General features: G+C 36.9%; 2 protein-coding genes, 1 long non-coding RNA gene and 1 pseudogene across 5 annotated transcripts; 3 read left to right on the top strand and 1 right to left on the bottom strand.

Moving 5' to 3' along the window:
• The first annotated feature begins 961 nt into the window (after positions 1 to 961).
• LOC113340287 (jasmonic acid-amido synthetase JAR1-like) lies at positions 962 to 5,001 on the top strand. Of its 2 annotated transcripts, none has more exons than XM_026585493.1 (5): positions 962 to 1,110; positions 1,978 to 2,282; positions 2,351 to 2,452; positions 2,582 to 3,405; positions 4,366 to 5,001. In XM_026585493.1, the coding sequence occupies exons 2-5, from the start codon at positions 1,990 to 1,992 to the stop codon at positions 4,905 to 4,907; spliced, it is 1,761 nt and encodes a 586-aa protein (XP_026441278.1). In that variant the 5' UTR covers positions 962 to 1,110; positions 1,978 to 1,989; the 3' UTR covers positions 4,908 to 5,001. The 2 variants fall into 2 exon arrangements, with proteins under 2 accessions (XP_026441278.1, XP_026441279.1); XM_026585494.1 differs by having other exon boundaries at positions 969 to 1,238.
• Positions 5,002 to 5,424: 423 nt separating this feature from the next.
• On the bottom strand, positions 5,425 to 10,138 carry LOC113340288. 2 transcript variants are annotated; one of them, XM_026585495.1, is made up of 5 exons: positions 9,977 to 10,138; positions 9,765 to 9,819; positions 6,825 to 6,892; positions 6,425 to 6,641; positions 5,425 to 6,154 (listed from the first exon to the last, which is right to left on the bottom strand). In XM_026585495.1, exons 1-5 carry the CDS (start codon positions 10,042 to 10,044, stop codon positions 5,792 to 5,794), a joined length of 771 nt encoding a protein of 256 aa, XP_026441280.1. In that variant the 5' UTR covers positions 10,045 to 10,138; the 3' UTR covers positions 5,425 to 5,791. The 2 variants fall into 2 exon arrangements, with proteins under 2 accessions (XP_026441280.1, XP_026441281.1); XM_026585496.1 differs by having other exon boundaries at positions 9,765 to 9,813; positions 9,977 to 10,135.
• A 12,234-nt stretch (positions 10,139 to 22,372) lies between these two features.
• LOC113339734 lies at positions 22,373 to 23,427 on the top strand. Its single transcript, XR_003355102.1, has 2 exons — positions 22,373 to 22,525; positions 23,223 to 23,427. It is a non-coding gene; the product is annotated as an uncharacterized LOC113339734 (long non-coding RNA).
• Positions 23,428 to 23,812: 385 nt separating this feature from the next.
• LOC113340390 lies at positions 23,813 to 23,912 on the top strand (annotated as a pseudogene).
• Positions 23,913 to 24,245: the final 333 nt, after the last annotated feature.

Below are 24,245 nucleotides of genomic sequence, written 5' to 3' on the forward strand. Positions count from 1 at the left end.
AAACTTGACTCAAAAATTTTGTAATGCATATATTGTCTAATTTAGTTATGCGACAATGTCTCAAAGATAGAAAGGTGAAAACTTGAGATATAGGTAGTTCAGTCTTCACTTACCTTTGTTGAAGAAGTTCTCCAGAGCTCCTATTGATCTTCACCTTCAAACGGTTGAACGCGGTGATATCCGAATCTAAACTACACCCTTCTATCATAATCCTAGACTGACTAAATGTAGACTAGAAATCAAGATATTGTTTTGACAACAAGCTTGAGATAGCAACACTTGTGAGTTCGACCGAGCAATGGTCTAACATCATGATTATTTTTTTGCACCGAGTATTATAAGTTGGGATGGAAAACATATTTAACATTTAGTTCAAGCCCATTGTGAAAAACTTATCAAGCATCTCATGTACGAGTTTCTTGATTCTGCTATTGAACCTAGTTTAAATCGTCATCCACATCAGATAGCAAATAAAAATAACTAATTTCAAATCGATTCACGTTAGAATCCCGGTATTAGTATTAGAGTTACTATTGCCATTCGATGACCCAATCATTGTTGCAAGATTCTAATTATGCGATTCTGGTAATGAATTCTTTAGCTTAAGGTCTAATATGTTTTGTTTATCTTGAATAATTTTATAATTATCGAAGCACTTTAAAAACCCTAAAATGATAGGCACATTGTCATTCTTATCCGATATAATTAATTAAATTCAAATTACCATCCACGTCAAACCGCTGTCAACCATTAAACGATGTTACCCGAATACATTGGAATCAAAATGAGTAGATACTCAGTCCATAGGGGATGGGACCGGGACACCATATTATTTATTATTATCATTACATGTCACCAGTCAGAATCAGTCCCATAAAACACCAAAATGCATTCACCTCATCACCTAATTCCAAAAGATGTCAAGTTTGTTTGATAAGACCCTCCCTATATAAAGATGTATCTCAACTCCTTAACTTACTTTTCAATTCTCTCGCTCACTTCCTAAAGAGAAGCATTATTGCAGTCCTCTAATTTTCTCACTTTAAAAAATAAAACAGAGGATTTTCAGCTCTTCATGCAAAATTCTCTTAAAATCAGCCATTAACACAGGTGAGAAGAAGCAGCAGAAGACTTTTAATTCTGAATATTCGATTTCACTTTCTTTCTGAGTTTTCTTCTTTACACATAAGTTCGGATTCGATTCTTGTCGCTGCTGACGATCACAAAGTTTCAGATCCGTACGGTTTCCTCTGTTTTTTTTTTCTTTTAAATTGAGATTGGAACGAATCATGATTTGGATGGAATCAAATGATTTTTGAAAATCTGAACTTTTGTCTTTTGAGTGATTCTGAAAGGTGTTGACTTCATTAGCCCCCCCCGAGAAACTTGTTTAATCAGAATTTTTGATTCTCTCTGTTTTTTTTATTAAAATCCGACCTGGGTTTCATTTCAAGGTCTCCTCGATTTCAATTGTCCAGTTGACCTCTTTTTCATTCCTTTTTCCTCTGTTTTTTTTCCTTTTTAAAGGTGAAGCCTTTATTCAATCATGCATTCACTCTGAACAACTTTCAATCACCTCGCATGTAATTTTTCTACCTTAATTTTACAATCCCTATTTCAGATTACTAAATTTGGTGGAATTCTGAATTCTGGGTTTGATTTCAATTTTCTGTTTATGAGTTTTTTCAGAAGTTTTTAGTCCAGGGGGGCGATTGCCCCTCTAGGCTTAACTAGTTCAGTTTCTTGAATTAGGAAGTAATGAGATTTTGATTTCAATTTTCTGTTTCATGGGATTTTCTGAGTTTTTTAGTTCAGGGGGGGGGGGGGGGCAATTGCCCCTTGTTCTTGATTATGTTCATGTCTTTCTACTGAATCTGCATTTCAATTCTTGATTGTAGTAATCTGTAGTGGAGTCAGGGGGGCAGTTGCCCCTGATCTTAGCTTGATTGTTACTAATTTGTTGCTTTTTCTTTGCAGTTGACAAAAACCATGTTGGATAAAATGGAGGAATTCAATCACAACAATGTGATAGAAGCATTTGATGCCCTTACAAAAGATGTTGGTAGAGTACAAAGAGAAACGCTGCGTCGAATTCTAGAAGAAAATAGGGAGGCGGAGTATTTACGGCAATGCGGCTTGGATGGAAGAACAGACCCTGAATCTTTCAAGAATTGTGTTCCTTTGGTTAATCATAAGGATTTGGAGTCTTATATTCAGAAAATTGCTGATGGAAATGCTGGTCCGGTGCTCACCGGGAAACCGATTACAGCTATTTCGTTAAGGTATTGTATAAATCCATCGCCTTTTTTATGCTGTGTTGGAATGTTTGTTGAATTTTGTTTTGTCTTAGTTCTGGTACTACACAAGGGAAGCCCAAGTTTGTTCCGTTTAACAATGAATTGGTGAAGAACACAATGCAGATATACCGAACATCGTTCGCCTTTAGAAATAGGTAAGAACTGCAATTCTGCGATATTTTAAGTTGGATAACTAGGCAATCAGTATGCACAGTTCAAAATTTGTAATTTTTTAAGTTGGATAACTAGGCAATTGACAAAATGTAACACCTTTTATGTTGCAGAGAATTCCCCACTGGAAAGGGTAGAGCGCTGCAGTTCATTTACAGCAGCAAGCAGTTCAAAACAAAAGGAGGTCTTTCAGCGAGTACGGCAACAACAAATATTTACCGTAGCACCGAATTTAAGAACACAATGAAGGCGCTCCAATCTCAGTGTTGTAGTCCGGATGAAGTCATATTTGCGCCTGATTTCCATCAATCCTTGTATTGTCATCTCTTGTGTGGACTTATCTATAGGGATGAAGTTCAACTTGTCTCTTCGACTTTCGCTCACAGCATTGTCCATGCGTTCCGGAAATTTGAGCAAGTATGGGAAGATTTGTGTTCTGATATCCGTGATGGGGTTCTTTCTGAGCGAGTGACAAACCCATCTGTACGAACTGCTATGTCAAGAATTTTGAAACCCAATCCTGAATTGGCAGATTTGCTGTATGACACATGCAAAAATTTGAGTAACTGGTATGGATTGATTCCGGAGCTATTTCCGAATGCTAAGTATATCTATGGGATCATGACTGGGTCTATGTTGCCGTATCTGAAGAAGCTGAGACATTATGCTGGAAAGCTACCTCTATGTAGTGCAGATTATGGTTCTTCAGAAGGATGGATTGCAGCGAATGTTAATCCAAGTTTGCCCCCAGAGTCGGCCACTTTCGCTGTTCTTCCAGATATTGGGTATTTCGAATTTATTCCACTCAGTGGCGATATGGAGAATGCGGGACTAGACAGTACTGCCGCTACTTTTGTCTACGACGAGGCTGAACCAGTTGGTCTAGCGGAAGTTAAAGTTGGCGAAGAGTACGAAATCATCGTCACCAATTTTGCAGGTAAACATTCAGATCTCTCATCTAATTCAATTGTTTATCAACTGTGTTCTGGTTTACCATTTACGGTCACAAAATAGTTGGCTTTTTAGATGACGAATACCGTTTTGTACCCACTGTTGGTTCACGGTGTTACCGTAATTACCAATACATGATTAGCTGATAGAGGTGGATAAAAAATAGATTTTTCCAGTCAAACCAAGGTTTCACCAGATTCGTACTGTTTCCACCCTATACATGTAGAAATTTTGCCTCCCAGGCTTGTGGAAAATGAAAATTTTTTTGCAACATTATCCGATTCCGCTTTTCTTGACTTATATGTAAAGTTGATGCGGTAGAACTTGGTTCGTTTAGAAAATCGTGTCTTAGCTGTTTATTTTTGCTTTCGTTGATTCTTTGTGCAATTTACTTTCATACAGACTTTGGTGTCAGACAACTACATAAAATTGATAGGATAACCAAAATTTCATATTCTTATGATTTCTCTCGAATGATGTTTTGAACATAATGGCTGGATGGAATCTTTGAATACTAAGATAAGATTTAACAAATGAAAACCACCTTATTGTGCGAACTAAATTGTCTTACCCGTCGTGTTATAGTGATGACAACTCTTTTGTCTAAAGAAGAGAATACTTAATTATGCTTAGCTGAAATTTCAACAGAAAGAAACAAAGATTAGGTGAAATGAATTTGTGGTTAGATTATTGACAGCACGTGTTACAAGTTTTGAGTGAGCCCAATGCTAAACAAGTCATTGTTCTACTGCATAATTACTCCTAATTACCGGATAATGATGGTCAGTGGGGTTTGCTTGGGCAATGTGAACTCAGAACTGAAGATTCAATGTGTGAACTTGCCGTATATCATTGGCAGATTTTATTTTTTTTCTCAAGTTGCCAATAATATTTGGGTTTTGTGATCTGTTTATTTAACATCTACATATTTGGTTGAACGTTGTAGGTTTATACCGGTACAGACTAGGGGACGTGGTTAAAGTTACAGGCTTCTACAATTCAACCCCGGAACTCCAATTTATTTGCAGGAGGAGCCTTCTATTGACAATCAACATAGACAAGAACACTGAGAAAGATTTGCAAATAGCAGTAGAAACAGCAAGCCAACGATTAATGGAAGAGAAACTCGAACTCATAGACTACAGCAGTCACGCCGATATGACAACAGATCCCGGTCATTACGTTATATTTTGGGAACTAAGTGGTGAGGCAGACGACGAAGTAATGAATGAATGTTGCAACATCTTGGACCAGTCTTTTGTGGATGCAGGCTACATTGGGTCTAGGAAGGTGAAAGCTATTGGAGATCTTGAACTTAGGATTCTCAAGAGAGGTACATTTCATAAGATTCTAGACCATTACTTGGGACTTGGCGCTGCTGTTAGTCAATTCAAGACACCGAGATTTGTCGGACCGATGAATAGTACTGTCTTGCAGATATTATGCAATAATGTAGACAAAAGCTATTTCAGTACTGCTTATGGGTGATGTTTGGAATCATCCCAATCTGTAATAACCTCTCTGTTCTCAGTGTCATAGTGAAAATATGTTTTGTTTGATGCTGCTCTTTTACTTTCTGCTATTTTATGGTTATCTGGTGGCTGAAAAGATTGCTAGTTGGCCCGTGTTTCAGATAGTTCAAGATAAAAAGGTTTTTCCAAGATTTCTTGACCTAACTTTAGTCATATTCAGATTGATGGATCCCAACTGAAACCAAAAGAAGAAAGATTGATGAAGAGATATGCTTGTCTAATGTTCACTTGCAGTTTACCTTTCAGGAAATAATACTTTCTATTACCTTCTGGATTCATCCAAAAGGCAACTGTAGTGGCAATTAGTGCAAAGTTGCAAACCCCATTACTTTGACTTGTTTATAGTTGCTGAAAGAGGGATGTGCATGGAACCCCATTATACCCCAGGAATGACGGATACAGAAAGCAAGTTTCTTTTGTAGCTCCTTTCTTTTCCGAAAGAGATGACTAGATATAGAGATGTATATGCTTCTCCCTGTGCATTGGTGGCGTGCACTTGTTTAAAATTAGCTTTAATGGAAACACAAGACAATCCAACACTAGCCACATCTTACAGACCGATGACTCTTAAGAAGCAGAAAGAACGTAACGAGAAAGGTAACCATCAAACAGGTCATCTAATAAGATTGACAAAATGCCTCTCTTTTATCATCATATGCAAATTCACATTTTGCATTACACAAAACTCCTCTTATTCACTGATTGACTGACTGCACTAACAATGAGAAGGTAAAAGTATCATCTTACATGTTTCTGATGTTCCTCGGCCCCACTGAGCTATATGAAAGAAGTTGGTCTGGAAAAAAAACGGAAGAAGGCTATGATAGCCGGGTATACTCCTCAAACTTTGATAACACCATTGGTCCTCAATATATCACGAACTCCATAAAACAGATGAAAGGCTGTGGCTAGGGCAGCGAGCTCGAGCGAGATTGGGACGAGCTTTGATGAATAGAACAAGAATTGGTTGAATGATCCATAGGTGAGGCAGAGCTGACTCATCTCCAGACATACAAAGGAACTAGAGAGAAACAGAGCGCTTAGGAAAGACGCAGAGATTCTGTTGGAAATTGAAACCGTCGAGGAGATCTGTGGCTTATAAACGGGAAGATGAGGAGATAAGGGACGTAGGAGATTTGCTTCTCCCTCTCGTGGCGTCGAAGAATGTAAATGTCGCCCAAAAATTGCCCTGGATGGAACCACCTATACAAATATATAAATATATAATCATATATTGGTTGTTGTAAGACACTGAATCATGTGGAACCTAAAAAATTGGTATTCTGAACTCCGGTAAACTAGTTACCAAATAAGACTTATACTGCACATCCTTCAGTAAGATTTTCAGGCTTTTACCTATTCAGTCAGTCATTCTTCTCTTGTAGGATATAAGTCTAATTTTGATGCAGTAGTTGGTTTATAAGAGCTAATGATTAATACCAACAAAGTTGATGGAAGTTAGAGAATACTGACCTTTGCAGAATTAGCTACTAAGCCTCTAGGTAATGCTCCAAAACGCTCATTTTGTACTCTTTTACGGAATGCATCAACCATGACTGAATATTCAACTGGAACTTTGCTAGTCTTCTCACCAGTGGTAGTTGAAGAAGCATTGCTCCATCCTGCCATCTGCATCCTTGGGCGAATGGCATCAAGCCTCATGTTAACACTCGGCTCAGAGTTGTTGTCCCTGTTGCAAATTTGAGAAATTGTGAGAAAATGGACATACTATTAGCCTATTACAGATTGAACGATTCCTTAAAGGTATTCATGGCTACAGAAGAAGAGGGAAACAAATGAAAGCAGTTTTTTAGCCAACCCCTTCAGACATTCAGCTAAAACGTTGCCTTGTAAGAATAGAAATAGGACCTACCTTGATGCTTGGTCGTTGCTGAAGAATTTGACTGCAGAATTTGGGACAATACGTATGCAGTTGGAACCCTGAACCCAAACAGCATTTCTTGTGTATTAGTACATCAAAAAAAAAATGCATCAAAAGGGACTTTAGTTTATTACATATATATAGATTGATAGGCTAGTGACAAATATAAGCAATTTCATAGTAACGCAACTTCTGAATACATGAACGTAACTGTTTTCCTTATATCTTGCTAACAATTTTAAAGCTTCTGAATCAATAAAAAACTCGAACCAGTTTTCTGATTCATTTGTAGTAAACTTTCAACATTTACAAGCAATCCCAGATTGACATTTTACAGTAACGAATTGAACATAAATCAGATCAAGTAACTAAGGCAAAGAATTTGCAGTTAACCATAAAAGCTAAGGAACCCAAACAAACAAACAAACCAGTGGCGACTCTTTATTTTAACGAAGTAGCCCATGCTCATAGTGCCAAACCAAAATGTAACATTTGAGCATCATAACTAAAGCTAGACGAATTCATACCCTAAGGAAAGCATCATAACTTCTGAATACAAAGGTAACTGTTTTCCTTCTAAAAAGAAAATCCATCTTGATAACAATTTGTAGGCTTCTGAACATTTGCAAAACTTAAATCGGTTCCCTTTCATCTGTAGTGTAAATCAATATAAATCTGATAAGTTACCTACAGTAAAATTTGCAAGAAACCATAAAAGATAAGCAAAACCAATACGAATTCTCTATGTTGACGAAGTCTCATGTTCATGATGCGAAACCTGAATGTAACAAAGAAGTAAGAACCCTGATTGATGGTGGTTCATATGTTGTTCTCTAATTTTCAGAATCAGAACTTAAGAAAGATGAATTCATACCCCAAGGAAGGTAACATATAACACACATAAACTCAATCCAAGTGCTCTCTTTAACACGCCTAATCCAAACTCGCATTTTCGCTATGCGAGAACCTACAGTTACTATCCTTTCAACAGTTACACGCAATCCTAGATTAAAATTTCACATTAATGAATACATCATAAACCAAATAAGGTACCGGTAAAATATGCAAAAACCATAAAGGATAAGCAAAACAAACAAATCTGTACATATTCTTTATCTAGTAAAAGCAGCTCATGTTCATAATGCGAAACCTAAATTTACAAGAAAACCCTGGTTCATGACTTTTGGTGGTTCATAAGTTAGTCTCTACATTTCAGCATCACAACTTGAGCTAGAAGAATTCATTCCCTAAGGAAGGTAACATATAATACACATAAACTCAATCCAAGTGCTCTCTTTAACACACCTAGTCCAAATTTGCCTTTTCGCGATAAGAGAACCAATAGTTACTATCCTTTCAACAGTTACAAGCAATCACAGATTGACATTTGACAACAATGAATTCAACATAAATCAGATAAAGTACCCAAGGTAAATTTTTTTTGCCATAAACCATAAAAGATGAGCAAAACAAGGAAAAAAAAAACAGTACCAATTCTTTACATTATCAAAGCAGCTCATGTTCATAATGCGAAACCTAAATTTCACTAAGAAAATCATGGTTCATGATTTATGGTGGTTCGCAGGTTGTTCTCTACAGTTCAGTATCACAACTTAAGTTAGAATTCATATCCCAAGGAAGTTAATGTATAACACTCATAAACTCAATTTAAGTGCTTTCTTTAACACGCCTAATCCAAATTCAGTTTCACGATACGAGAACCAGTAGTTACTATCTTTCAACAGTTACAAGCAATCCTAGATTGAAATTTCACATTAATGAAATTCAACATAAACCAAATAAGGTACCGAAGTAAAATTTTCAATAAACCATATAAGATAAGCAAAACAAATAAACCGGTACTGATTCTTTATGTCATCAAAGCAGCTCATGTTCGTAATGTGAAACCTAAATTTAACAAAGAAAACCCTGGTTCATGACTTCTGGTGGTTCATAGGTTGTTTTCTACATTTTAAGGATAGTAACATATAACACTCATAAACTCAATCCAAGTGCTCTCTTTAACACACTTAATCCAAATCCATTTTCGTGATATGAGAACCAATAGTTACTATCCTTTCAACAGTTACAGGCAATCCTAGATTTCACATCAATGAATTCAACATAAACCAACTAAGGTACCTAAGGTAAAATTTGCAATAAACCATAAAAGATAAGCAAAACAAACAAACCAGTACCAAATTCTTTATCTTATCAAAGTAGCTCATGTACATAGTGCAAAACCAAAAGGTAACAAAGAAACCCGGATTCATGACATTGATGGTTCATAGACTGTTCTGTAATTTTCAGTATCCAAAGAATTAATGCCCCAAGGAAGGTAGCATATATACAACTCTCCTGAACACACCTAATCCAAATTTCAAAAGCACCCATAGCATTTTTGCAATACCAGAAGTGATAGTGACTATTCTTTCCCCATCAATAGTACCAAACTGACCTTAGAAACTACAAATAATCGTAAGAATGAACTACCAAATGCTCTCCTTAACACACCTAACCTAATCCAAATTGCCATCCAAAGCACTCAACTCATTTGGCAATACCAGAAAAGCTATGGTTAACATCCTTTTCCCATTAACAACACTCATAAAGTCAATCCAAGTGCTCTCCTGAACACACCTAATCCAAATTTCAAAAGCGCATTTTTGCAATACCAGATGCGGTAGTTACTATTCTTTTCCCATTAACAATATCGAAATCAAATTAGAAACTACAAACAATCGTAAGAATGAAGTACCAAATCCTCTCCTTAACACACCTAATCCAAATTTCACCCAAAGCACTCATCTCATTTTCACAATACCAGAAGCTATGGTTAATTACTCCTTTCCCAGTAAACACAACTTAATAACCTACACATACAAAAAAACAAACAAAAAAAAAATCGTAAAAAAAAAAAATTTGAATTACCTGAAGCGAAGTTTCCAAACGCTCTAATGGAGCAACAACACTACGAGACCTGCATCTGACATAAATCCACAAAAATTTCAATTCCAGTTCACAACAAACCCTCTTGAAACAAATTTGGATTCAACAAAATCGTCTAAAATGAATCATCGCCCAGGAAAAATCAAGATTAAGAAATAAAGATCCCCAAAAAAACAAAAACCAAAAGGACTTACACTCCACTTGCAGCTCCACCGGAAAGAGATTTGTAGATATTGAAGACCGCATGTTTAGATGGCGCCATTTTTTGTAAACCCTAGAAAAATTTGATCGGGAATTTCCCCTTTTCTGAGATTTTGATTCGACAGAGAAAGAAGTGAAGATGATTCTAATCGAGATAAAAGGGTGGTGGGCACGCGCTGGGTCTTTTAAGGCGGCACGTGTCTTTTCTCCATTGAGATTGTGTCTTTGTTCAGGTGCCAGGGCATATGACGTGAATAGTGATGCGTCTACCATTTACCGATTTTAGATTTTTAAGATACATAATTTTTGGGGTGAATGACATTATATGAAATTAGAGTAATTATAAATCCAAAATAACCAATGACTAGCTATCTACCAAGAGGTTTCTTTTTAAATTCTATGAGTTGACTTTGAGCCTATTGTTTATATACAATGCCGACAAAGTTCGAGCTTCGGCAATAGGTTTTAATGTCCAGCCATTTTACAGGTTTACTGGACGAAAATTCATCGACTATGCTTAAGTTCCGGCAAATTATGTACAATTTTAAATTCTATGAGTTGTGATTTCTTTTTGTTTCCTGATAAGGCAACATAGATAAACGGAATTCAGAAACTATACTCTCAAGACAAATTTCATTAGAGTTGCTTATTTACATATTATTACATCTTCAGTCGATATTATTAGGCTCAAAGTCAACCTTAGGATAATTTTTGCAATACTATATTAGGCTGAAAATCATCCTTGAGATAAAACCTGGTTGAGAGCTTTATTAGATAATATATGTCTATGAATTGAGACCTTTATTGGATATATTTTTATTTTTATCTAATAATAAGTTATACTACTTTGTTAATAGTAAACCATAACTAAAACATCGTTAAGTACCTCAAGAAATCATTGTATAACAAGAATAAACACAATGTAAAACGCACATCGCCGAGTGTTTCGACTAGACAAAGAGAAGAAACGCCAAAGATCGGCAAATCATAAGTACGGAAAAACCAATTAAATCGGTAGAATGATGGTCTTCGAGATATGTTTGGAAATTTGATAAATTATCTTCTTTAGAAAGAGATACTCCATCAAAACAAGGGTCTGTAGTTAATTCTTGACCAGAAAACTTTATATTTCGGTGACCGAAACTTGACGCTTGAGCACTTAGACCACCAATCAACCAAACAAGAATTACTAATTATGTATAAAGTAACGTCTAAGAAACTCAACAAGAAACACCATAAAGGTGCAGTCAAACTGCATGATGAGGGGAATAATATTTTTCCAGTAAATGGAAAAATCAAAAAAAAAAAAATTTAAACCCTAACTTCTAAGTCTAAGAAAAAAGTGAATCAACATTAAATCTAAATGCTAAACACTACTAGTACCCACAAATGAATATATCCGAGCAGAAAACTATCGCCAGAAAAGTTGCTTTCCTAGACGGGTATCGTTGGCTCTAGAGTGGGAGAAGGAGATAAAAAAACGCACAAATGTAATTAAATAAATAATATATATGAAAATAGTATGCACATTTATTGAGTTTTATTATCTTCATTTCCCTAATTTTTCGTCGATGAAAACGTTAGGGGCGGAGCCGTCTTACAGATTATAAGTTGTGATTTATATCTAAAATTGTTCAGGTCACTTGTTTATTTTTTTTTATTTTTATCAACTTATGCTTCATTTTGATAAATCTAGGTTATAATGGCGAGAATCGGATTTTTAAAGAGAAAACAAGAAACTCTTCTGTCGCGAAGAAGAATTTGAGATGCTTAAAGACATCAGAAATGTAATAGAATATTAAGATGAAATATGGAGGAAGATGTATGTATTACTTATTCTTCAAGACAATACCCCAAATATATTTTCAAGTCAACTCCAAATACTCAAAATCCATCTTCAAGTTCCTCAAACAATATTCTCAAATCAATTTCCAAGCTCTTTTAGCATCCCTTGTGGTATCCATATTCCACATGGATATCCAACCTCTATTGATCAATATACAACATATACATCATTGTTTAGTGAAGGAAGCAATACCAATAACGTATCTGATAAACGCAAGTCAAGAGCTCAACTTAGAAAGACCGCGACCAATAACAAGGCCTCTCAATCAAAGCACACCACTCCACCTCGCAAGAATCACAAATGAGCAATGCATGCTCTAACTGGTTGAGTTTCTTATAAAGAATCTCGATATCAACAACAACAAAGTGTAATTATGAAAAATTTGCTAACAACAACACAACAACAAGTTCGTCTCACTTTATGATGGAAATGGATCCCAGTGTGTTGACTCCACAGAGAAAAAGATATAAGGAAATAAAATAACAAGACATTTTCCAACAGCTGACTGCAAATGAAGTTCCTCCATCACCATCATCATCACACCACCACCATTACGAGTACTAATTATAAGTTTTTAGTTTTATTATTGACGAAAAGGAGAGGGTATTTAGTAAACCACCAAATTTTTAGTCAGGAAACCTATATGGATCAGCAGTATAAATCAACAAATGAGATCATATACTCGAGTTGTAAAATAAGCGGGTAATATCACAAGTTAATATCCAAGTATCAACATACTAGAATTTACCCGAACTGATGCGAACCGAATTCCAATACGAACAAATCTTGAAATATGTATTTTAATATACGAATTCCCCAAGAATAAATCTTGTAGGTTCAACGCAACCTTTTAGGATTAAAAAACAATCTAGCTTGTTTAATATACTACTACCTGCGTCCCTATTATATAGGCGGAGTTAAAAAAATTCTAGTCCCATTATATAGGCGGAGTTCTAGTTCCAAAGTTATTTTTTCCACATACGCCCCTATTAATGATGCATGGGTATCATACAATTTAGTTTTACATGTGAGATAGAGATAAATAAAATAATATTTTTATTGGAACAAGGGAAGGATAAATTAGGAAAGTAGAAGGAAGTTTATGAAAACTAAGAATTTTCTTATTCTAAGAGAATTCTAATTCTCCGCCTATATAATAGGGACGGAGGGAGTAGTTATTTTTGATATTCATATTGTAAAGATAAAAACTATATATGTAACGAAGAAAACAAATAACACAAGACACTATAAATTATCCACCTATAAGTCCTTTTACCGAAAGTGATTGTCTATGGACAAAGTCGAGACAATACGATAAATCGGTATTCACACTTTGTGTGATCGTCTACGGATACGAGATCGAGACAATACAACAATCAAAGTGTGATTACTTGATAATAGGTCCGGACTTAACCAAAATCTATAGGATCACTATCAAGTAAAGAGGAGTTAACATTTGTGTAATTTACTTTAAATTTTAATAACAATAATTATAATTGTGGAAAAGAAAAGTAAATGAGACGGCAAGATTTTGTTAACGAGGAAACCGCAAATGCAGAAAAATCCAGGGACCTAGTCCATAATTGAATACTCTCAGAATTAAGCCGTTGTAAAAAATCTAAACCAACTTCGTATTGTTGAGACCAAGAAACTAATCTTAGTTCACTTAGTTTCCTCGGTATCCCTACGCTTCCGACTTCGATGAGTGCACGCACTGGAAAAATTCCTTTTGATCGTTTTCCAAACAGTAAAGGAACAACAAATCTGTTTGGTAACATCTTTATTGATTCTTTAAGATAAGATATCTCAAGTTATATGCAAAGGATCTTCCATTTAAACTAATAAACTCCTTTGCCTAGTTAGATCAGTCCAATCTCTATTACCTAAGTAATAAGATTCAGATTTGTAACAATCAAAATAGATCATAATGGAACTATTAGGTGTTACCGATCTCAGCAACTAATCAATCGAATAGATCTGATTCTAGTTGGATCCCATCCTATCAAGGTTTGTGCAACACAAAGATATGAGAAACCATAAGAAATCTTCTCCATCTTCAAATGTTCTTTAATCTTCAATTAAACCTGCAAAACACCACTTAACTCTCTTGTGATCCATCACGCACAGTTCTAAAGATCCTGTCGACACTTAGATCTAGTATGAGTGAATCTTACATCAAAAGAGAAGATTCTTAAGAATAAACAAACTAGGTGCAATCAAAGTTCAACATCCGTTAGTTGATGTAATTGTAGATAGTGATAAAAGTGGTTCGATTCTCAGACTTGCGAAGGATAAAATATAGACTTAAATTCTAAAACAAAAATAGAAAACTCAAACAAAGATGATGTTGTTATCAATATTAAAAGAACACTGAAGCTAAGATTCCACTATTTTCCAAGTTCAAAGTGATTTAAATCCAATATCTATATTTATTCAATTTTTTCGTTTAGTTTGATTCTAAGATATTTCAACAAGTATATTTTTAAAATAACAAGTGTAAATCAGAAGCATGGGATATCAGAAACCTAAGTCCAAGCATATACCATCAATGGAAATCACAATTGTTGAATAAAAATCATTAAAACAATTCTCAAACAAGGCAAATAATCATATAAATAATTGTAATAAATAAGATAAATAGAAAATACCACTCTTTATTGGAAAAATAGCTTCCTCTATCGCCTCAGCAATGGGGTTTAGCTCCTCATATCAAAAACAGGTTCAAAATATTTTTCCATTGCTCAAAAGGTGTTTTCAAAGGTGAAGAGACTCAAAGGGAGTAAAACAGTTCAATCGCAACGTTTATATGTGTTGCAGATCGACTGTTACAAAAGAAACAGAAGGAATAAGTCTGCTACAGCAACGATAGAAGCGAAGTGCTGTATAACAACGACAGTGTTCTGCGACAGTTGAGCGTGGGTTGATGTTCTTCGTGTTCTTCAGCAGCACCAGCAGAACAACTTTCCTGCAACTCGTGATTTTTGCTCTCTGTTCTCTTCTAAACCTCTCCTAGAGTTGTCTGCCATTTTTTTCCCGCCAATTTCAGTTTTTGAACGTGAAGGGGAAAGGTTACCCCTTATCCAGTGGTCTCCCCTTATCAGCTTCTGGAGTCCGTATAACACTTGTCCCTTGGGTGCGTTTAGTGATTTTTCTGGGATGTTTTCAACACTTTTCTCGGGGTTCCTCCGGGGTATTTCTGGGATGTCACTGGTACGTCTGCTACGGAGGTTCAAATGCCACGTTTTGAGCCAATTTCGCCGCAAAAGCTTATTTCTCCGAAAACATCTACACACACATAAAACACCATAATAAGTACAAAAATGAGAACTATCAATATATAGAATAGAGACAAATTAGACACAAAAATGTGTCTATCAAATACCCCCAAACTTATTATTTGCTAATCCTCGAGCAAAACTGTAATAGAAAATAAAATCCTAACTCACTGTCGCAGGCATCGTCGATTGCATTTAGCGTATGCAATAAGCCTTTAAACCCCTAAGTGTCCCTAGTTGCGGAGTGTTGTCTCAGGAGGGCTTACCAGAGGTATACCCACAAAACCTTTATACTCCAGACCCTAGCTATCTACGCAGAACCTTGGAAAGCATTAAAGAATCTCCTTGGTTGGCATACTTATGGACTACAGGAGGAAGTACCCTGATGCGAAATTCCAATTGTTGTACACTAGTTTGCACTCAAGCATACTAAAATTCATTTAAAGTGACAGAGCTCTACTCAGATAGTCGCACTATGGACATCAATATCCGGAGTCAAAACTAATCACATGGATAGATCAAGAAGATGGATATAGGGAAACATAGATGGTTTTGATGTTTACTAAGTGAACGGTGTTTCTCATATCTGTCTGAAGGCCTCCGCTAAAATGAACCTATCCTGATGGACTGAGATACTAGTCTGACTAATATCAACACAACTGGCATATACAAGGGAACCAGTGATTGATAATCCTAACTCTAGGTCAACACAGCTGGCATATACAAGGGTACCAGTGGTCGACTTTATTGAATTTATTCCTTTTGGTCAAATGGTCTGGTCTCAATTTTTTTTTCTCTTTTTTTTTTCTCTTTTTCTTTTTCAACTTTTTTTTTTTTCATGGTATCTCAATCACTCTAATTCACCCTAGCATTGGTAACAACTTGAATCGTGAGCCCCACCTAATCACTTAGAGTAACATAGTTTAAAAAAAAAAAAAAAAAATAGAAGTGAAAAGGACTCAACGAGATATGGTGAAACTATCATGTTATTTCTAACACCTGAGCTCTGTGCTTTTATGAATAGACTCTTCTAGATGTTTCCATCTAATCAGATTGGTTCCTCAACTCCTACAACCAAAATGCTTCCATCCACTTAGGTTGGTTAGTGCTATCCTTAATATGCATAAATTTCTAGGCTCTGGAGTTTATTTAAAACAAAAAGTTTCTACCCCCCCCAAACTTAAATCTAACATTGTCCTCAATGTTTCGAATGAAAGAACAGTACCAAAAATATAAGTAACATGAGGAAATAGTAAAGAGAGAGTTCGGAAAGATAGTACCTGGGTGAAGTGAAACCAAAAACTGACAAAAATATTATACAACATACAAATCGCCTCGATGGTCAATCAAGGGTAAACAGGGTCCTCCAGAGGGACCTCCTCAACATCACCTGTAGGAAAAGGCTCTAAAAAGGGCTTCAATCTCTGACCGTTAACCTTTGAAGAACTAGTACCATCTGATGTCTCAATCTCAATAGCGCCATGAGGAAAAACAGTACGGACCACAAAAGGACCGGTCCACCGAGAGCGCAGTTTCCCGGGGAATAGATGCAAACGAGTGTCATACAGAAGAACTTTTTGACCTGGAGAAAATGACTTCCGTAAAATATTCTTATCATGCACAAGTTTCATTTTGTTCTTATACTCCTTAGCACTATCGTATGCATCTCTACGAATCTCGTCCAACTCATTGAGCTGGAGCTTTCTGTGAGCTCCTGCCTTGTCAAGTGAAAAGTTTAACTGCTTAATAGCCCAATAGGCTCTATGCTCTAACTCAACAGGCAAGTGACATGCCTTCCAAATACTAAACGGTAGGGTGACATTCCAATGGGTGTCTTAAACGCGGTACGGTAAGCCCATAAGGCATCAGTAAGCCTCGACGACCAGTCTTTCCTATTGGGATTAACTGTTTTCTCTAAAATACGCTTAATTTCCCTATTGGAAACCTCTACCTGACCACTAGTCTGTGGGTGATACGGGGTAGCTACTTTGTGGGTAATACCATATTGTTTCATTAACAGAGCAAACGGTCTATTACAAAAGTGTGAACCCCCATCACTAATTATAGCTCGCGGTGTACCAAAACGTGTAAGTATATTCTCTTTCAAAAACTTAATTACGACCCTATGGTCATTTGTTTTACACGGAACCGCCTCAACCCACTTAGACACATAGTCTACAGCGACAAGTATGTAAAGATAACCTAAAGAATTAGGAAATGGACCCATAAAATCAATGCCCCACACATCAAAGACCTCAATCACTAAAATAGGGTTCAAAGGCATCATATTTCTACGGGAAATGGTTCCTAACCTCTGGCAACGATCACAAGAAACACAGTGACTATGGGAGTCTTTAAACAGTGAAGGCCAGTAAAATCCACACTGCAATATCTTAGCAGCAGTCTTCTTAGCACTAAAATGACCCCCACAAGCATGTTCATGACAAAAGGAGAGAATACTGGACTGGTCACTCTCAGGTACACATCTCCTAATAATCTGGTCGGGACAATACTTAAACAAATAAGGATCGTCCCAAAAGAAATGCTTAACCTCGGCTAAAAACCTAGAACGATCTTGTTTACCCCAATGTTGAGGGGTACCCTGGGGTAGAAGTAACAAGATAATTCACTATATTTGCATACCAAGGTGATTGGGAAACAGAGAACAATTGTTCGTCAGGAAAGCTATCCCTTATAGGAAGGGCATCACTAGGGGAACTAACAACTAACCTGGATAAGTGGTCTGCTACTACATTTTCAGCACCCTTTTTGTCTCTAATGTCTGGAGAAAATTCTTGTAACAATAGGATCCACCTAATCAATCTAGGTTTGGTGTCCTTCTTAGACAAAAGGTATTTCAAAGCAGCATGATCGGTATAGATTACGATCTTAGAACCTAATAGGTAGGATCTAAACTTATCCAAGGCAAACACGATGGCTAGCAGTTCCTTCTCGGTAGTTGTATAGTTTAATTGGGCATCATTCAGAGTTTTGCTAGCATAGTAAATCACATGAAGTAATTTGTCTACTCGTTGACCTAACACAACGCCTATAGCATAATATGAAGCATCACACATAATCTCAAAGGGTAGGTTCCAGTTGGGTGCCTGGACTATGGGAGCGGTAGTGAGTAAATTTTTAAGCTTCTCAAAAGCCTCTAAACAAGCATCATCAAAGACAAACTTAACATCTTTTGCAAGCAAATTGCAAAGAGGTCTAGAAATCAAGCTAAAATCCTTAATGAATCGACGGTAAAAACCTGCATTCCCTAGGAATGACCTAATGTCTTTTACGGTTTTTGGGACCTGTAAAGTCTTAATAAGGTCAACTTTGGCTTTGTCTACCTCTATACCCTTTTAAGAAATGATGTGCCCTAAAACAATTCCTGATTTAACCATGAAATGGCATTTTTCCAATTAAGCACTAAATTCTTTTCCTTACACCTAGTAAACACTAATGTCAAATGATGCAAGCACTCATCAAAAGATGAACCAAAAACTGAAAAATCATCAATAAAGACCTCTAAAAACCGTTCTACCATATCAGAAAATATGCTCATCATACAACGCTGAAAAGTCGCAGGGGCATTACACAGCCCGAAAGGCATGCGTCTATATGCGAATGCACCAAAGGGACAGGTAAAAGTGGTTTTCTCTTGGTCTTCTGGGGCAATAACGATCTGATTATATCCGGAAAAGCCATCTAAAAAGCAATATAAACTATATCCAGCTAATCTCTCTAGCATTTGGTCGATAAAAGGAAGGGGAAAGTGATCCTTCCTTGTGACCTTGTTCAATTTCCTATAGTCGATACAGACACGCCATCCCGTGGTCACTCGGGTTGGGATTAACTTATTATCCTCATTCTGGACTACAATGATACCTGATTTCTTAGGAACAACCTGAACGGGGCTGACCCACTTACTGTCTGAAATTGGGTAGATAATACCCGCATCTAACAACTTAAGCACCTCTTTTCGAACTACTTCTTTCATGTTAGGGTTCAGTCGACGTTGCATCTCCCTAGACGGTTTGGAGTCTTCCTCTAAATGAATCTGATGCATACAAACGGTAGGACTAATACCCTTAATGTCTTCTATAGACCACCCTAAAGCTTCCTTATTATTTTGAAGTACTTTTACTAGCCTACTTTCCTGATCACTATCCAAGTCGGCAGCAATAATCACAGGTAAAGTCTCAGATGGGCCTAAGAACACATACTTCAGGTTATCTGGTAGTGGTTTGAGGTCCAACTTAGGGGGCTCTTCTAAGGAAGGAACTGAGGTAGTCTCAGAAGTTGGTAATGGTTCGAACCTAGCTTTCCATCTATCAGTGTCTAACACAGGGGTAGAATCTAATAGAGCATTCACTTGTTCAATGGTACTATCATCGTCAAAATCTAAACCAAAATGGGATAGACAACTCTCTAATGGGTCTTCAGACAAGATGTTTGGTAATGACTCCTGAACTAAGGATTCTATCATATTCACCTCTTTAACACATGTGTCATCTAACTCATAAGGTAGCATACTGACATTAAAAATGTTCATTTAGATAGTCATATTACCAAAGGATAAATTCATCACACCATTTCGACAATTTATGATCGCATTAGACGTAGCTAAGAATGGGCGATCTAAAATCACAAGTATTTGGTTCTCTGGGTCAGGTACAGGTTGGGTATCTAGGACCACAAAATCCACTGGATAAATAAACTTTTCGACCTCAATAAGAACATCCTCGATAACACCTCGAGGAATTTTGACAGACCTATCAGCTAACTGCAGTGTTATCTGAGTAGGTTTCATTTCACCAAGTCCTAGCTGTAAGTACACATGGTAGGGCAGTAAGTTCACACTGGCTCATAAGTCAAGTAAAGCTTTTTCTACCCGGTGTTTACCTATTGTACAAGCAATGGTTGGGGAACCTGGGTCTTTGTACTTTGGAGTGGTAGTGTTCTGAATGATTGAACTTACATGAATAGCTAAAAAGGATTTCTTATGGACGCTAAGTTTTCGCTTTCGCGTACACATATCCTTAAGGAACTTGGCATAAGCAGGAATTTGCATAATTGCATCTAATAAAGGAAGATTTATGGTAACTTGCTTAAAAACCTCAAATATGTCATTAAAGTTCGATTTCTTCTTTGTTGATGCTAATAGCTGGGTAAATGGGGCTCTAGGCACAGAATTAGACCTCTCAGGAACCGAATTGGCATCATCGGAAATTTTATCAGTCCCCTCAGTTAGTGGTCCTGAGGGATGAGATCCTGAGGGGTGAACTACAGTATGTTCACTATCGGGCATGGTTACCTGATTGTCTACTACTCTACCACTCCTAAGGGTTCTAATAGCATTCAATTGATTCGATGGTTTTGCACCTATTTCATGAACTCCTCTAGGGTTGGGGGTAGTCTGACTAGGGAGCCTTCCGTTATCTCTCTCACTTAAGGTCTTAGCTATTTGGCCGACTTGAAGTTCTAGCTTAGCAAGGCTCTGAGCATTAGTTTGAAAGTTCTGCTTGGTTTCCTGTTGAAAACTAATTTGGCTCTGTGCTAACATATCCTGAGTTTTTGCTAACATATTAATAGATTCCTCTAAGTTAGTCGTTTTGTTTTCTGGGCCTGATGAATTCTTAGTGTAACCAAAACCTGGGAGAGCATTAGAATTACTAAACTGACCTTGACTCTGGCCCTTAGACCATGAAAGGTTCGGATGGTTTCTCCAACCAGGATTATAGGTTTCTGAATATGGGTCAAACTTCTGACGGTTATCATACATAGTGTTATTATAGAGAGCATTAGCTTGCTCTTCATTATTCTGGCCTTCCCAAAAAGGCTCCAATCTACCACTAGTGTGGCCCACTTCTAAAGCTTCCTTCTACCCTATTAACTAGAGCTGGCAAACCAGCCAAAACCCGCGGATAAATCCGACCCGGCCCGTGAGAACCCGTACCCGGCTTGGCTGGTTGTATTAACAAGCCGGGTTAGGGTTGGAGAAACGCCGGCTTGTGTGAGAACGGATAAACCCGGCCCGTCCCGTAAATCCGCGGATATAACCCGTATACCCGTAGTCCATTTATGCCGCCGCGTGTCCCTATCGGTTTCTATACGTGTCTGAGCCTGAGCAGTGAGCATACATAAAACACAAAAGAAAAAGAGAAGAAACCCTAGCAGTAGCAGCATTAGTTATCTTCTCTGAATCTCTGCTTGATTTCTCTCTTCTTCTCCGTCCGCAGCGACAATCACCTGAGTCCTGACCGAACTGATATGGTTGATTATAAATAAAGCGAAATACCTTTTTCGTTTCCCTTCACTTCTTCTGCAACATCTTCAAAGGAAAATCATCATCTCTTACAGACAACTTATAATAATCTACAGGTATCTTCTTCATCTCTTTATCTTTTGGTCTTCATCTTTATTATGTAAAGTTGTAAACTGATCATTAGAAGAACAATTTTAGAGATTCTGATTTTTTTTAATTTCATCATTTTAATTTTTTTTAATTTCATCATTTTTTCTTAGGATGTTATTCATATATTTTGATTCATGGTATCCAAAATTATGTTGTTTGTATATTGGTTGTAGAAGAAAATAGGCGGGGGAAACATGGATCCCAACCATAACAACTAATTGTGATTTCTAATTGATTTTAATTTTCAAAACAACGAGTCTTCTTCTCCATCTTAACTTCTGCAAATAGTGATTCGATTAGTTTGAGTTTTTTCAGATTTTCGAATTGGGGTTTTGTTAATAATCTCTGCTAATTCTTCATCTTGTTGTGGAAGATTCAGAGTTGAGGACAGGTAATCTTCTAAGTTCTAATCCTAGATTGCTTTCTTCCTTGAATTTTCTGGATTCAAGGTACCATATAATAATATAGGCTAGGTTTATTGCTTCATTGTATTTTTGTGATAATTCTCTTAATCTATGATAGTTCCTGCCAATATGTTCTGTCCTAGTAAGAGGCCCATCTTCATTAAGTGAAATGTTAAGGGGATGTCATGTTATGATTAGAAATTAGAAAGTAAAGTTGAGTCATTGCTCTACGCTCCCATGAACCACTTCTCTGGATAAGATGCTTAGTATAATTTTGATGTGTGACTGGTGTTTTACTAGAATGCATAATTAAGCAACTAAATGGTAAACCATCGTTTAATGAAAGATTGTTGTGCTTATAAATAGTTCCTGTGTATTAGTTTCTGTGATGTAGACATGTTAGTCAGAACTGTTTTGCTTCGGACACTATAACTATCCAGACTAGCCCGTGTGTTTGCTTCTGTGCTTGTTAAGCTCAGTCTCTTGGATTGTTTTTGAATTATGTTTTGCCCATCTTGCAGTTCCAGGATCTGTTTATGCTGCTGATTACCAAACTTTCACTGCTCAATCAATGACCAAAGTTGATGATTGAGTCATTTTGCAAGGTAAATATTTATGTAAGTAAATTAGTATAGCCTTCAGTTCATTATTAAGATTATGTGAATGCTTATGAGGTTAAGAATTATGTCGATATAAAATGGAGCTGTATTGATTGGGGTTTAGGTTTATTTTGTTTTACATAGGTTGGTACTTATTAAGAATGAAACAGAAACTGAGTTTTAGAAGTGGTATTGACATCAGTTACACAAAACTTTGTTTGTTGTAGTGAACTGGACAAGGAAATGGTAATGGTGATAGCTTTAGTGTGGCTGTTGGGTTGTTGTATAGTGACTGAGAAGATGTTGATGAATAATTTACTTGTTCTGTATGTGTATTTTGAGTGATCTAGACATCTAGTGGTGCAGGAATGGATAAGTTAAACTACATTTGGTGATGATGTTGTTGTGGTGAGGTCATAGTTGTGATGGAGCTGAACTGATAGTGCAGGAGTTAGAGGTACTATAGTGATCAATATTGTTTGTGCTGTGCAATTGAAGCCTTACAGTGATCCATATTATTTGAGCACACCTGAAAAACACTTATCTATATGTTGTAGTATCCAAGTCAATTGCTGATGTTAGTCCATGAACCATGATAGTAGACAGTAGTATGGTTTGAATTCTGTGAGTGTTTTGTTATTTAACCTTGATAGTAACTAGTAAGTAATGTACTGATTTTTGTGTTTTTGTGGCTCTAATCCAGATTCCAGGATGTCAAGTGTACAAGAACAAACTCATTATAACGATGTTATGAGTAGTGACAGTGAGGATGATGATGTTGAGATGGTAGATCCTTTGGATGGCTCTACAACTGTTAATTTCGGTGTGACACCGAGTCACTGACTGTTGAATCTGTATTTCTGTAATCTGTTTCTGTTGATTGAATTGAATGGAAAATGTCAAATGAATTTGATGCCCAGGAAACCAGCTAACCCGTGAACCCGCGGGTTTAACCCGTTACGGGTGCGGGTTGATGAAATGACCACCCGTGAAGAATATCAACCCGCGGGTTTTGACCCGTGTTAACCCGTACCCGTGTAACCCGTAACAAGCCAGCCCCGGCCCGCCCGTTTGCCAGCTCTACTATTAACGTTTCCTCTGCCTAGAAGAATTGTTTTCTGGGGTACCCTATTGCTTTCCCATTGTTGGGTCTTTTCGGCGATTTCATGCAAATATGTCATCGCATCATCAACTGTTTGGTTTTCAAACCCACCTGTACACATGGACTCTACTGTAGTTGTGGTGGGATAATCTAAACCCTCATAAAGGATCTTAACTAACCTAACCTTTTCTAAACCATGATGAGGACATTGGGCTAATAAATCATTGAACCTTTCCAAATACCTATACAAAGATTCTCCCTCCTGTTGTGTAAACGTGCAGATTTGCGTCCTAATAGACGAGGTTTTGTGCCTAGGGAAAAACTTGTTCAAAAAGGCAGATGTAAGTTGTTCATAGGTTTCAATTGATTCGGAAGCCAAACTATACATCCACGACTTGGCTTTATCTTTTAAGGAAAAGGGGAATAACCTGAGTTTTAAAGCATCATCATCAAGGTTTCTAATTTTCAGGGTACTACAAATTTCCTCAAAGTCCCTAACATGGAAATAGGGGTTTTCATTTTCTTTCCCTAAAAAGATTGGGAGCAACTTAAGGTTCCAGGCTTAAGTTTATAATTTGCTTCAGTTTCAGGTAACCTGATACACGAGGGACGAGTAGTCCTAGT

Source organism: Papaver somniferum, unplaced genomic scaffold, assembly GCF_003573695.1.
Source record: "Papaver somniferum cultivar HN1 unplaced genomic scaffold, ASM357369v1 unplaced-scaffold_21, whole genome shotgun sequence".
Classification (NCBI taxonomy): domain Eukaryota; kingdom Viridiplantae; phylum Streptophyta; class Magnoliopsida; order Ranunculales; family Papaveraceae; genus Papaver; species Papaver somniferum.

Excerpts from the sequence above, each read along its gene's own strand:
- LOC113340287 (XM_026585493.1), top strand. The coding sequence starts at position 1,990 with ATGTTGGATAAAATGGAGGAATTCAATCACAACAATGTGATAGAAGCA. Across the intron at positions 2,283-2,350 it reads ATTACAGCTATTTCGTTAAG|TTCTGGTACTACACAAGGGA; the intron begins GTATTGTATAAA and ends GTTTTGTCTTAG. Across the intron at positions 3,406-4,365 it reads CATCGTCACCAATTTTGCAG|GTTTATACCGGTACAGACTA; the intron begins GTAAACATTCAG and ends TGAACGTTGTAG.
- LOC113340288 (XM_026585495.1), bottom strand. The coding sequence starts at position 10,044 with ATGGCGCCATCTAAACATGCGGTCTTCAATATCTACAAATCTCTTTCC. Across the intron at positions 6,893-9,764 it reads GTTTGGAAACTTCGCTTCAG|GGTTCCAACTGCATACGTAT; the intron begins GTAATTCAAATT and ends GTTTGGGTTCAG. Across the intron at positions 6,642-6,824 it reads AGCAACGACCAAGCATCAAG|GGACAACAACTCTGAGCCGA; the intron begins GTAGGTCCTATT and ends AATTTGCAACAG.